Consider the following 14,510-nt stretch of genomic DNA (forward strand, 5'->3'; position numbering starts at 1 on the left):
TTGTATTTAATTCATACAAAAGATCACAAACACAAAGTATGTAATAATGTTGATAACTATTAAAATAATATACCCCAGGCCCATGCTATTTTTCTTTCTTTGGGAAACTAATGTTAGGTTAATATTGTATGCTAGCGCAGGTGTTTAATTTGATGTGGTTGCATTCATTAATTTTGTTTCCGTACGCTTTAGCTTCACCTTAAACTTGCAATTTCAGTTGATAGAAAGCAACAGAAACTGAGTAACAACAGAAAAAAACGATATAACTAATGATAGAAAGCGTAAAAACAAATACATCAATAGCTTATAGCTAGCCATATTTTTGGCTCCACTATACTGTCCTGAAGATTCCATCTACACCCAAAGTACTCAATTTGATGTTATTGGTTACCATTCCTCTCTCTGCCAAGGGATAATTTTGCTTTTATTGAGAATATTTCTTTTCTTCAATCAATCAAATATCCCTCTCTTTATTCATGAACTATCATGTCTAACTTGAAAACTACCCACGCATATCACACCTATTGTCCACATGAATCAATTATTTGGACCTACTTTTGCAACCCCAATATGAATGAATGATATTGATGGGAAATATATGACTAGATCGAGAAATCTCAATCATAAAAGTAAAGTAATTTTGTTTAAAGCAAATCCAAAATGGAGTAAAAACTAACTGATTGTATATTTAAGTGTTACATATTTGATTTCTCTTAAATAAAATGTTGGTTCGAGTTTAATTTGCGTATAAGAAAAATGTTAGAGAGATAGATGAAGCCTAAAGTATGAGAACATACACTAGTGAGTAAATAATAAAATCCCAAATTCGAGTTTTGTGTATTGAAAAAAATATTGGATATTGATGAGCCTAAAGTATGAGAGCATACACTAGTGAGGAAGTAGAAAAGAATACCACATTTTAAATCAAATTTTAAGGCATTGAATTTACTATCACATGGGTTATCTTGTTATCATCAACTCATTCTTAACTTTCTTAACTAATATGCGACTCTAAACATCACAATTGATTTTCTAGCTAAAAAATCTGATAAGTGAATTATTTGGACCGAGATGTGTATGTTCGTGACTCGCAGTAAAATGACAGCATTGGCCCATACACATCTCAAAATCTAGCACCTTCAGCTAAGCTAGTAGGCTAGGAATTGTGGTTGCCCTTAAATAGCGCTTGTGCAAGATACCTATAGAGAGAACTATAGATTTATCAGCACAACAAGTAGTGAGGATAATAGAAGAGGGAAAGTGGGTGTGAGTGAAACAGAAAGCCATGAAGGGTTATGAACCACGATCAAGCTCTTCTTGTGCAGCCTGCAAGTTCTTGAAGAGAAGATGCATACCCAATTGCATATTCGCACCTTACTTTCGCTCCGATGAGTGCAAGAAATTTGCCAAGGTCCACAAGGTGTTTGGAGCCAGCAACGTGAGCAAGATCCTGGTCGAGGTTCCGGAGGAGCAGAGGGAGGACACGGTGAATTCTCTAGCTTATGAGGCAGAGGCAAGGCTCAAGGACCCTGTTTATGGATGCATAGGTGCCATAGCAATGTTGCAAAGGAAGATGGTGGAGCTTCAACATGACCTTGCCATTGCTAAGGATCGCCTCGCTCACGCGGCTGCTACTGCTGCTGCTACTACTACTGCTACCACTACCACTACCACCGCTTTTTCTGGTGATATCTTGAACTCCCATGTTAGCTTGCCACCGTTCCCTGAGTTTTCCACTTGCTGTGATTTCAATGACAATTTTAGCCACAACTCTTCATCTCAATCATGGAGAACACATGAAACGGTGGATGATTTCATTCAAATCCCATATATATTTTGATGTTATTATCACCCCTGCACCTCTCTTATGTTGTAATTGTTCTGAATTTTCAATTCTCATCAATCAAAAGGTGTGACTTTGCTGTATATATATGCTAATAAATAAGAACCCCATGAGTGAATTTGTCTTAGTTGAAAATTTTGGATTTCAATATTTCCTATACTATTGTAAGACCCTGGAAATGATTATTTTTAGCCTTTATAGTTTCACTTTTTCATAGTAACAGAATTTATGTGCTTCTCTTGCTTAGCTTGGTAATGTGATAGCATGTTTGAAAAAATCTTCATTCTAAAGCCAAAATCAAGTTCGTGAAGAAGCTTCTGTAAATACTAAATAGCTTATGAGTACTAAAATTGATCTGGATAATAAAAAACTGATCCAAACATAGAGAGTCTACGAGATATAGACCATGAAATTCTGCTCCTAATTCATGTTATGATAAGTCTCTTTACTCTTAATTTTGATGATATCCTATCTGGGAATTCAGATAATATCTATTTGTGATGTAGACAATTGAACTGTGAGATTCATTGTAATTAGCTACATGTGTGACACCATTTAGTACAAAGAAAGCAACACTACTAGCTAGTTTGAATATTCTTGATCATCATCTTTGAACGGTTTCTGCGGGTGGCGGTTGGTCTAATCGTACTGTTTTATTGAAGCATGGATCACTCATAGTGCAGTGTTATGAACCCCACCAGTGGTCCTTGAGCTTTACTGAGTCATGGGAATCCAAAGACTAATGCCAAGACCATAAAGTTTGAACAGTTTATTTGCCATATGAAGCACATTAATTCCAACAAAGGCATGAACCAAAAGAAAATATACCTGCCATTCAAGCTACATTTATTTATCTCTAGTGACTACAACAAGAAAAATACTAAAAGTTACAATACAAAACATAGTTATCGCTTACTACCCCAATAGTTTCCGTCGAATAACGTTGTCACATTAGCATTTCTTACAATTTTTCTTCTAACATATAGCATTGTTAGAAGAAAAGGGTCAGCTTTGATGCAGCATCGTCCTCACCAAGAATTACCTTATCTTTATATAGCAAAAAAACATATAGCATTGTTGGATTTAGTTTTTTCTAGTCTTTATAAAACCATTGTTAATTCACTCCCTTAATTTTAGGGGTGAGTAATATATATAAGACAAAATTGAAAGTTGTAGGATAATAGTGTTTTATTTTCTTCTCCAGAATCGCCACATGCTTTTGTAAATAGGCAAGCACTTTGGTTTGCAGTTCCAATAATGGATCTAAATTATCTCAACCGACTTATTATACCCTGTTACTTATATGGAGAGTGTGAACTTAGGAATCAACAAATTATGCTAAGTTTTACTACTCAATGTGTTGCAAGAGTTCAGAGAGAAATTGGGGAAACAATGTGTTTCATATTCATTCAACTCACTATCTGTTGTTAGGAAGTAATACAAAATAGGCTTTTAGGGTTAGCCTTTGTGATGTGTGATTAAGTCATTAATCATTAGCATTAAAGTTGTAATATAGTGTTGACTATATAAAGAGTAATTTGTGCTTGTAACACACACAGAAAGCAATAAAGATTTTTACCCCACTTTTGACTCTTCTCTCTCAGCATTAACTCTCTTTCTCTCTCTTAGTTCGTTTCCTTCCGTTAATCAAATCCCAACAAACTGGTATTCAGAGCTTGAAGATTCTTGGCCCGTGAGCGACGGTTCCGGCGAACCTCTCCATCTTCTTCGTTTCGCCTCTTCATCACGCCAGCGACTTAGAATCTGGAATCGTAGCCACAAGATGACTACGATGAACACCGACATCCCTACGAATCTTCCAGTCCTCAATGGGAAGTATTGGAATCGCTGGAGTGTTTAGATGAAAGCGATCATGGGTTTTCAAGAAGTATTGGAGATTGTTGAGTCTGGGTTTCCTGTTCTTGGAGAAGCACCCACAGAGGCTCAAACTGCAGCTCACAAGGAGAACAAGCGGAAGGATTTCAAAGCACTATGTCTCCTTCATCAAGGTGTTGATGAAGCCCACTTCGAGAAGATCTCTTCTGCGAAATCTTTAATTCAAATATTATTACTATTTTTCCCTCATTTGTAATTAATAATTAAAATTTAAATAATAATTATTAATTAATTTAAACTATGAGAAATTGAAAAATTTAACCATTAATAATTAATAATAAGGGGATGTATATTGAAAGTTAAATAGAAATTTGTTTAACTTCATTGTTTAATCATTAATGCATTTAATACTTTTAGCTCAAGTGAGCTTTACATAAACTCGTGCGTTGCACGGATTTGTTTTTAAGTTATTATGTGTTTATTATTTGTAAAAATAATATATGTCATATGAAAAGTTATTGAATAGTAGACAATTAAGAATATGATAAACATATATAGTGTAATTACATTAATGAAGTTCAACAAAATAATCTACTGTACAATAATTTTTTTAGTATATTAAAGCACATATTTTATGTTCTTTAATAGTAAAAATTATTTTCAATTCATTTGGTGACCATATGTTTTAATAGTAATGCACTCTTAATATTAAGTAAAATAATGAAAATATATAATTAGAGTTGAATAATTTAGTATGTGTTTGTCTAAAATCTTCTATGAAAGTAAAAAGACTTTTATAAAGTGGTATTAATCTCTTGCTTTCATGTTTTGGCCATGAAGGTTGTGTTTTCAGTTAAAACTTTATGGAAAGTGTGCTAATGAAAGTTTAATGTTGGAACATTTTGTTAGTGACACATATAAAAATTATATTATTTATTGCATAATGAGTATTGAGATTCGGTCTTTAAGGACTCCACTTTATAATAGACCTTTAACTTTCACTACACTTGAGTAGAACATAGTTCACTCAGTATAGGATACATTGGTTAATACAAATTAATTATAAGGGCTTAGTTAAAAAAATTGTTAAACTCGTGTACCATGATAATAGCGATAATAATGTGCAAAAGTTGAAGTTGGTTAAGAATGATTGTTAGTTTTTATCAATGAAGAAATATTGTAGCTATATAAATATAATTGCATTTAGGAAGTTTATTAAATACTTTATTGTATACTACATTTTTAATCTATTGTAGGTGAGTGGAACAATGATAAACCTCATCGGAGGTTATAAACTCATATTAAATATTATTAAAAACCATATTTTAAATCAAAATTATAACTATTATCAGCCAAATTTTTAAAATTAAGCTATTTTGACAAATAAATTTAATTAAATTATTCTATTAATTTTTTATCATTAACATGAGATAAATAACATATTTTATATATATCACTTAAGTTTTTTTTTGAACTTATATATCACTTAATTTAATTGACCTAGTTTTTAATTTATTTATCATCATGTATGTATTTAAATAGAAAAAATATTCTATGATAATTTTAACTATCAATAATTATTTAATAACAAATATTGATTAATTTTAAACCTAAGTTATTCATTAGTAAATATTATTTCTAATTAATTAATTTTACTTCTCAATATTTATAAACTCAAGTTAATTTTTTAAAATAATAAATATTATTATTTAATATAAATATTTTTGTGAATATTAATGTAGAGAGTTGAATAGCTTTTGACAATACACAATTTTTTTTTCAGTTTTTTATTTTTTATTTAATATATTTATTACAAATATAATTTGTTATTACTTAATATATTTTAATACCAAGGTATTTAAGTTTTTATGTTAATGTATTTAATGCATTTAATGTAAAGGAGTGCAACAAAACTCAAGTCTCCTTTACATATATATATAGATAGATGGGAGTTGTTTTTTAACGTTAAAACGCTAGTTAAGTATGTAAGGCGTAGATTTTAGGGCAATTATTTAAATAATTAAATATATTTATTTTTATTCGAAATAATATAATTATAGTAGAAATTACTGTGCGATGTGTGCTTAGCTTACGGTAACTGTAAAGTTGCTGTCAAGCTAAAAAGTTGCTATCAAGCTAATACGGTAATCTTAGAGTTTCTGTTTAAATATGACAGTGACAACAAAGTTACTGCTTAATACGGTAATCTTAGAGTTTCTTTAGAAATAATGCATAATTGAGAAATGAGTTATGCAAGAGTGCATGAGATGAGAAATTTCGAGATGATGCCCGGCCCTAAGGGGGAGTGTTGGGCGTGATTTTACATCATATGTGAGGAGAAATTTTATTATTTTGTGAATAATAAAATTAAGGAAATTCAAATGAATTAAATTAGTTATATTTAATTTGTGACACGAAGGTTGTTTGTTAGAAGTTATAGCAAATTAAGATTTTAAGGTTGTTGTGAAATTTGGTGAAGATTTGGCCCAGGATTATGCCATGGCCGAATTTGACTAAGTATAGAGCAATCGAAAACTCTAGAAAGTCCTAGAGGGAGAGAGATGACCGAATTTGTTAGGAGAAAATGAGGTTGTTGGAGTTTGTTATCTTGTTAAGGTTGTTAGGTGATCATACTTGAAAGATTCACTTAATAATTAAAATATTTAATCAAGATTTATTTTAATTATGAAAAAGATGAGGTTGTTAATTTTTTATGAGGTTTAAATTATGAATTAAAAAGAGGTATGGTTAAATTTTGAAAGATCATAGGAGATGAGGGAAAAGTTTGAAAAATCTATCACATGGAGAAGGTGATGGGCGGCCATGATAGGAAGATATAGGGATTTTGATCATTCTTGATGAGTCTTGAGGATTAGTATAAATACCCGACATTAGAGAAAATAAATCATAAGTCTCCATAACTTAGAAAAATTGTGAAACACTTAGAGAAGAGAGAAGAGAACTCGTGATCTTGAGGGAAGGAGAAGAAGAATTCGTGGATCATCAAGGAAAGAGGAGAATTTCGAAACCCTAAGAGGCTAGATGAACCTTGACTTTCTTTCTTCTTTTCAACTAAGGCTAAGGTGAGGGAACCACTTCCTGGATTTAGGTCCCTAGAGTTTGTGAATATGCATGCTTACTTGTTTTGTGTGATTATGCATGCTATGTGAAATTTTCTTGAATCTTGATGAATTCTTGTTGAGTCTTTATGCATGTCTGACGAATCTTTATGAGTCTTGATGAGTCTTTATGCATGTGTGATGAGTCTTTATGATTCTTATGTGATGATTATGTGTGTCATGTTCCTATCTTCATCTTTTCCTTAAATGAAAGCTTGATCAAATGGTTTGTCACAATGAAGGGGATTCACGTGACCAAACCTAGGGCAAAACCATTGTGACAAACCATTGTGGGCGAAAACTGATAAATTACCCCCCATTTCAAAGAGTTCTGGTGGTTACGAAGGAAATTTTCCCACATTCCTCATGACTTGTTTTCACTGCCATTCTCCTCCATTTCCATTCTCGATCGATGATCTGCAAATGCAATGCAATGCAAATCGCGCCAATTTTGGTTGTTGATTTGGTAGTTTCGATCTTCTTCTTACTGAAATTTCCTCTTCTTCACCATCAAACGTTCCTCCACGGCAACCAGCTAGCAATGGGGGGTAATTTATCAGTTTTCGCCCACAATAGAGGGAGACCTACCGATTTCATTCTCCATAGGAGAAAGCCGCCAATTGAAGAGGAGGGTTTACCAGTGCAATACACTCCAATTTATCCCGTGGAAACCCTTGACACCTACGAAGCAAGTCTCATAGTTGCTAGAGAAATCAAGCGTCATTATGAGAATCACCAAAGGACGGTTTTTGTCATCTTCATGCCTAAGAGTTGGAGCACAAAGAGAGCCATGGAGTTTGCATATATTCAAGACCAACAACTTCGTCGTCTGGGATTTTGGAACCTACCCGGAAACAACTCTGATCTCTACTATGCTCATTTTCGTGTCGCAAACTATCCACACCCGCCTGCCATCGCGGAAGTTGTCCAAGAAAAACCTGCTCCTGCGGAATTGCCTCCTCATGTTGAAGAAAAACCTGCCCCTGCGGAATTGCTTCCTCCTGTTGTTCCTGAACAACCTAATTGAATCAAGAAGGGTCCTCTTTTTTCAATTTTTTTCCCTTTCTTTTTGATATTCTAGTACCATTTAATGATGAATTGTGCATGGTTCTTTTTATATTCTAGTACCATTTAATGGTGATTGATGGTTTCTAATATTTTGGGTAATCCAAACACTACTATCAATTTCACAATCATATCGTCCTTCCGATGGTGGGATATTAAGATTATGCAACCATATTGTGGGTTGAGTCTTCCGGTAGTAAAGCGTACTAGAGACCTAGATATAATTGAAACATTTGAGTTGGGATAAAATATTAATCGGTTTTTAAAAAATTCCAACAATGTTATTTTAATTCATTTATTCGTAAAAAAAATTATTCATGTTTCCCTAACTTACAAGATAATTTTCGTTATACAATGATAACAATAAATTCAGCGGAATTACACAGTCATAGTTCTGAATGGATTCAAGACCTTAAAGAAAGATAAACCTTCATAATTTTCATCCACCTTCATCCTCTTCGTCTTCATCATCCACCCACATCCTTTTAAACCCAGAAACAACTAAAAACCCAAACGCACCAACATCATCAAACTCCAAGCAGAAAATTTCTATCTTAATTTGTTAAGTTCACTCGTAGGGCAAAAAAACTTTTATCCTCCATGAGAGAGCCTCTAAATTGTGCATTTCAACCTTTACTTTTCGGGTATATTGCTCTAGCGTATGTGCTTGCTCATTTATGGTATCATTGGATATTGTATCTTCAGCTAATCTAACTGCTGCCATATGAGAAAATTGGAAGTTCTCCCCCATTTGCTGTAGCTTCCTTGCAATTTCACCCTCTCCAAACATCATAAGGGAAACCAACAAAGATTTCAGCTCACGTCTAGCTTCCACTGTTAGAGACATTCCTTTCAAATGCTCCACTAAGGCCATCTCCTCATCAGCACTACAACAGTGAATAAAATACTATTACTTCATTTTCAAAATAGTAACCAGGGTTTTAAATTACGATCTGCATTGTGGCTGCAATGTTGCTGCCGGGACTCCAAAACCCTTAACGTTGCGGCCGCTATTGCGGTTCCAGATCGCAATTTGAATTCCTGATTGTAACTAATGAAAAACAACATTTGAAAAGTTCTCATGTCAATATACCTCCCAGGACGGATTTTTCCTCTTTTCCTTTGACGCCTAGCGTCTCTTGCCCTTGTGGTTGCAGTTGAATAGGTAGAAGCAGCAGAACTTTTCCTGGTCCTGTTGATGAAAGGAGGAAAATAAAAAATAAATGAAGCCTCTAAGACCCAATAGAAGAAATGGATATAACAATAAAATGAAAAGAATAAAAATTTTAAACTTCAGGCAGCAGAGAGAGACATGAATATGAATGTGAAATGATTCTCTAATCACGTTGTCAAACTTCACTCAAATACCCATTTAGATTCAGAGCCTAAATCGTTCTACATGAAGACAATAAATTTATTTATTGCAAATATAACTGCATGCAGACTACAATTTTAAAAAACAACAGAGTATCTCGGAAGAATAAGAACACAATATGCTTAGTTAATGTATGCAAGACTAATGGAAGGAGCATCATGTCTGGTTGGTTATATAAGGCCACAACTCCATTCTCAGAGTGAAAGAAAACTGATTCAGAAAATATACACAAGCACATTTAATTGATATTCTACATGTAACAAACTATATAGGCACATATATGAGATCAAGGGAAAGTATATACCCTGTGGTGTATGCACTCATTCCACTAAAATTGCTGCTGGTTTCTGAAGCGGCATCATCATCAATATCACTGGCTGCACGTTCCTCAGACCTGAGCTTTGCTGCAAGAAGTAATCTTCTCTGTCGAACAGCCAAGTAACGGGCTAAGTACTTCCCCACTTTCTCTAACCCTTCCTCATATTCATTGATAAGTGTGCTGGCACATTCCCCAGATGCGTCCTTCACTGCTTTAATTAAGTCCTCTCTTCTATGCATAAAAACAACCCTCACAGCCTCCTCCCAGTCCCTTGCAGAAATCAACAAATTCACACCAGTGTTAACATCTCCACAGTACTCCAGGGCAACTTTGGCAGCTTCCCCAGGTTTACCCAGTGCTTGAAGTTCTTCACAAAGCTCACCGGCAAGATGCAGTACTTCATCCTTTCCCAGATTGAGGAACCCAGCAACTGTAAGCACCCCACTCCAGTTATTGACCGCACGGTAAGACTTCATAGCCTTATCCAGATTGAAACAGGACAAATACATTGTTGCAGCATCTTCAAAGCACTTTTTATCAGTAAGATAATCGCCCCATGCCTCAAGGAACGGCATCCTCTTGGCAGGGTCAGTAAAAAGTTGAAGAGACAGTGGAAAAAGTTGAGGGTTTTTTTTCACAAGTGCCATACAATCATCATAATAAGAATCTCCAGCAGAAGCAATGTGTCTGAGCGCCTTTTCAAACCTTTTCAGCCTAAGGTCAATATTATATTGCATTAACAGCGTAGGCATATGCTCCAATTCCTGTAAGAAAGGAAGAAATTCTTTTGGATCTTTCTGAGCATTCAATGCCACAATAGCTGTAAGATTTAAATCATAAAGACCCAAGGCAGCTTCATAGACAGCATCAGGATCGGCTAACCACAAAAGATGTTTCAAAGCTTCTTCAGCAGAAGGGCAAGACATTTTCCTCTGGTCATCAGCATGAGACAATTCCTGTTCACGGATAACTTTTATTCTCTTTAGAGCATCTTCAAGTAATGGAGGATCACTTCGTGCTAGAGTGGTCAAGATGCAAAGCTCTCTCGCAGGACTTTCTGTACAGTGATCCTCAAGTGCTTTCCTTATGGCCATCAGAATGGAAGAAACCTTGTTATCAGCAGGGCAATTCTGGAGGTCTCCAACTAGCATAGCATTAGCAATCTCGGGACAGGGAACAGATATATGATTTTTGTAGAGTTTATCTATGACATTTTCATTCTTTATCGAACAAACAAACTCAGTTATGTAACCCAAATTGTTAATCTGCCTGACAAACTCAGAAGCTGACTGGGAAAATGTTTGCCAACCACAGTAATCGACAATTACATTGAAATCTATCCTATGCCTCCTAACCATAACTAATGCATCTGTAAAGCGCTTTTGAACTAAGGCATTAATGATAGAAACCAGAACCAATTTTCTGGGGTATATACATTCTAGGTTTCCCCGAGTAGTTTGCAGTATAACGGCAGCCTCGTCTCCATGTAAAACTCCAACAATTTTAGCACCTCTCTCCCAGATATTTATGTAGTTTTCATTTTCTTCTTTTTTTCTGCTGTTAGTTTGGACAAAATTCCCATACTTTGAGAACAACTCCCCATTGAATACATCGACCATGTCAACAATGAAAAGCAAATCTTGTTTAGTCGTAAGAATTAGATGTGTGATAACTTGATCTGCCAAATTTGAGTAAAATGAGAAACTGCTACAGTTGTTGCAAATTATCCCCCCGCCAGCATGCAGTCTGCCAATCTCATCTAGTCCAAAAAGCACTGGTTTTGATGAGCCAGCACTACCAACTAGTGTTACACTCATCCAAGGGCAGGCTGCAGAAAAACCTAGATGCTTTAGGTCTAGTGATCCTCCACCAATCCCTATTCTTGATACATACTCATTGATTTCCCCCCCAGGAAACTGCATATAAGCAGAACATTTACTAGCAGGATTTGGAACAACACCAACAACCAGCTCTTCAACTGTATTTTGCTTTGAAACTGTTGCATGCCAGCCAGAGCACGTCAGTAATTCTGGAACAAAATCCTCAGAACATTCAAGTTCTATTTCCTGCAAATAGAAGCCTCTAAGTCCTCCCTCATTCATTGAGGTTTGGAGTAAGCCATTACTATGACTGAAACCATAATGTGAAACAGCTAATAGCGTATGGGAATCCAACCATGCAAGATGTAAAATGGATCCAAAAACCAATTCAGCATGAGAGGCTTCAACACGGAATTCCTTCCCCTCTAGATCTTCCCAGGTTTCAATTGATGGAAGCTCTACAACACATAAGTTACCATCTGAAAGAAATGCAGCTAACTGATTCTTAGAGTTTTTGCAATATACTGCCATACCACGGACATGAGAAGAAAATTTCAGGCTGAATAAGTACATAGGAGGCGGAATTAAGGATAAGGAAAGTGGGGTTACAAGAATTTTGGAGCCATCAATGACTAGTGCGATGGAATTGTCCGTAACAGCTGAGAACCAGACAAAGTTGTAAACTGTGACCTGACCACTAACAGTCCAACAAATTAACTGTAAAGGCTTTACTGGATTCCAGATGATCCTGACTTCATCTTGCTTCAAGTATCTAATTTCATGCTTCAGGTACCAGTGATTGTTGCTAAAATACCAAATCTTGATAGAATCATAATTCTCACATTCAACAACACCTGCAAGAAGATCAGAACTGCAATTCCACTTGAGAAATTTCACTTTTGCATCAATTCCTCCATTGATGCTAAATTTGCTCCTTTCTAATCCATTTCTCTCGAAGAAAACAATGAAGGGACATTCATTTTCAGCCTTTCTGTCATAAACAGCTGCAATTTTAGCACCACTGGGCATCCACTCCAAAACTGCTCCAGCAAAAGCTTTTAGCTCTGAAGAAGCAAGCAACGCCCCTGAATCTCTTTCCCAAACCTTAATTTTCCTGAGCAGTGAATCAGAACCACACACACCACTCATCGTAACAAAGTACTTCCCATCTCCTCGCCAAGATATAGGACGCTGCTCACTCTGACTTAGCACAAAGTTTTCTTCATCTGAAAACACAGTACAGTCACCATTTCAAACCAGCTCTACATACAAACATAACTCACACAACCAAAATTGTAATAATCACAAAGATATGTCATTAATATTCGCAGTGCCTGCCTCCCATTCAAAACATAAACCATAAGCAAGTGGTCGGAAAATCCCAATATCAGCAGTATATATAGCATAAAGCAGAAACATTAGCCTGCACATTCTACTTTATATAGTGTGTTTGTGTACACAACTAAATTAAGCATCCACAATCATTTATCATATAAGCCCTTATTTGACAAGTTTATATTGCAATCAAATACACACCAACTTAACTATGTGTTTGTGGCAACAAACATTTATCATATAAGCCCATATTTGAGAAGCTTATTATAATCAAATTTTACTAGGGCCCAGTTTGGGAGAGCTTATTTGAGCTTATCTGATAGCATCAGCGCTTGAGCAAGTGTTTGAGAGAGCTTATGCAAACAGCCTACCATAAGCTGTTTTGAGCTTATTTTCATAAGCTACTCAGAATAGCTTATGAAAAGGAGCTTATACTTATATATAGCTTATTTTCAATTTATTTTAATAAACTTTAAAAATATCTTATGAATAGGTGCTTATGGTGCGCTTAATTAAGCTGTTTTCCCAAACGGGGCCTAGGTATATGCGATTATTCATAAGCTCATTTTTTTGGTCTTAACCAAGGTATCCCCACAGCCGACAGCCATGAGACTAATCCCTCGCCCCACGGTCAGCGCACTAAGTGGTAGGGGGCTGACCAATGAGTTTTTTCTATTCGCAAGAGTTGGGATTCGAACCCCCAACCACTTGCTTAAAGGATGAAGTGCTGACTCATTTGAGTAACTTATGAAAATAAGCTCAAAATGGTTTATCAGCATATCATAAGCTATTTTCATAAGTGTATTATAAAATAAGCACTTCCAAATGCAGCTTTATCATACAGTATTAGGATTTTCAAGAGGAAGATGGTTAGTGTCCTTACTTATGTGATAGCCTTCATCATCTTCGAGCGACGTCTCATACAACAAATCCCAATCATGGGTCATGACCAGAACCTGGCCATAACCAGTTACCGTGGCAAGGAGTTCCCCATCAGGACTAAGGGAAACACAGTGAACACCACCATCCACGTTGCCAACAACCTGGGTTTCATTCGTGTCCGCATTATAAAGCAACAGAAGCCCGTTTGAAGTTCCGAGAAGAAGCGCTTCTTTCTCCATGACATAATCAAAGGAAGTAACAGTGTCCCCTGGTTCGAGATCAACGGTGCCAACATCTGCAGGTAGTGAGGTTTTACTCCAAGCTTCTTTTTCCTGAAATGCATCATAGCATACAGTGATCAATTACATCAATTGAACTATGAGAGAGAGGGAGAGGGAGAGGGAGAGAGAGGACGAACGTGGAAGGCGGAGAGATGTGAAGTGTAGATGTAATTGTGGGAAGAGAGGAAGAAGAGGCGGTTGCGCTCGATGTCGACGGCGGAGAATCGGAGAGTTTCGTCGTCGGAGTGTAATCGGAGATCCAACGGGACCTCCCAGTAGAGCTTCAAGTTCTTCATCTTCAAACCCTAAATGTTTCGCCGCCGGTGAGAACAACAGAAATAGGGTTTTGACTTAAAACCTCCCAAGACAGGGATTAGTAAATTTAGCTTTTTTTGTGGCAAATTATTTTCCGCGGCAAACACCCTTGCTCAAGTGGTAGGGGCCGGGGACATATGAGTTGAGTAAAGGAAGGCCCAGTGATCGATTCATGGCGGGTGTAATTTATCTTAAAAAAAATTGTATTATTTTACATTATTTGAAAAAAATAAACAGTAAAATTTTCCTTAGTTTTTTTTGGCATGGTATTTGCTTTTAGTTGCAATAATTAACAGTATTATACTAATTACACATAACAC

At 35.8% G+C, this 14,510-nt stretch overlaps 2 protein-coding genes across 2 annotated transcripts; one reads left to right on the forward strand and one right to left on the reverse strand.

Annotated features, from left to right (window-relative positions):
* Positions 1-1,061: 1,061 nt before the first annotated feature.
* On the forward strand, positions 1,062-1,978 carry LOC130731594 (LOB domain-containing protein 21-like). The gene has a single exon (XM_057583872.1). The coding sequence runs from the start codon at positions 1,286-1,288 to the stop codon at positions 1,838-1,840; it is 555 nt and encodes a 184-aa protein (XP_057439855.1). The 5' UTR covers positions 1,062-1,285; the 3' UTR covers positions 1,841-1,978.
* A 6,155-nt stretch (positions 1,979-8,133) lies between these two features.
* LOC130733568 (elongator complex protein 1) lies at positions 8,134-14,253 on the reverse strand. The gene is made up of 5 exons (XM_057585792.1): positions 14,013-14,253; positions 13,596-13,926; positions 9,543-12,603; positions 8,957-9,055; positions 8,134-8,750 (listed from the first exon to the last, which is right to left on the reverse strand). Exons 1-5 carry the CDS (start codon positions 14,169-14,171, stop codon positions 8,432-8,434), a joined length of 3,969 nt encoding a protein of 1,322 aa, XP_057441775.1. The 5' UTR covers positions 14,172-14,253; the 3' UTR covers positions 8,134-8,431.
* Between the last annotated feature and the right edge of the window lie 257 nt (positions 14,254-14,510).

This window comes from Lotus japonicus, chromosome 1 (assembly GCF_012489685.1).
Source record: "Lotus japonicus ecotype B-129 chromosome 1, LjGifu_v1.2".
In the NCBI taxonomy this organism is placed as follows: Eukaryota; Viridiplantae; Streptophyta; class Magnoliopsida; order Fabales; family Fabaceae; genus Lotus; species Lotus japonicus.

Excerpts from the sequence above, each read along its gene's own strand:
- LOC130733568 (XM_057585792.1), bottom strand. The coding sequence starts at position 14,171 with ATGAAGAACTTGAAGCTCTACTGGGAGGTCCCGTTGGATCTCCGATTA. Across the intron at positions 13,927-14,012 it reads CACATCTCTCCGCCTTCCAC|GAAAAAGAAGCTTGGAGTAA; the intron begins GTTCGTCCTCTC and ends GATGCATTTCAG. Across the intron at positions 12,604-13,595 it reads TGATGAAGGCTATCACATAA|ATGAAGAAAACTTTGTGCTA; the intron begins GTAAGGACACTA and ends CTGTGTTTTCAG.
- LOC130731594 (XM_057583872.1), top strand. The coding sequence starts at position 1,286 with ATGAAGGGTTATGAACCACGATCAAGCTCTTCTTGTGCAGCCTGCAAG.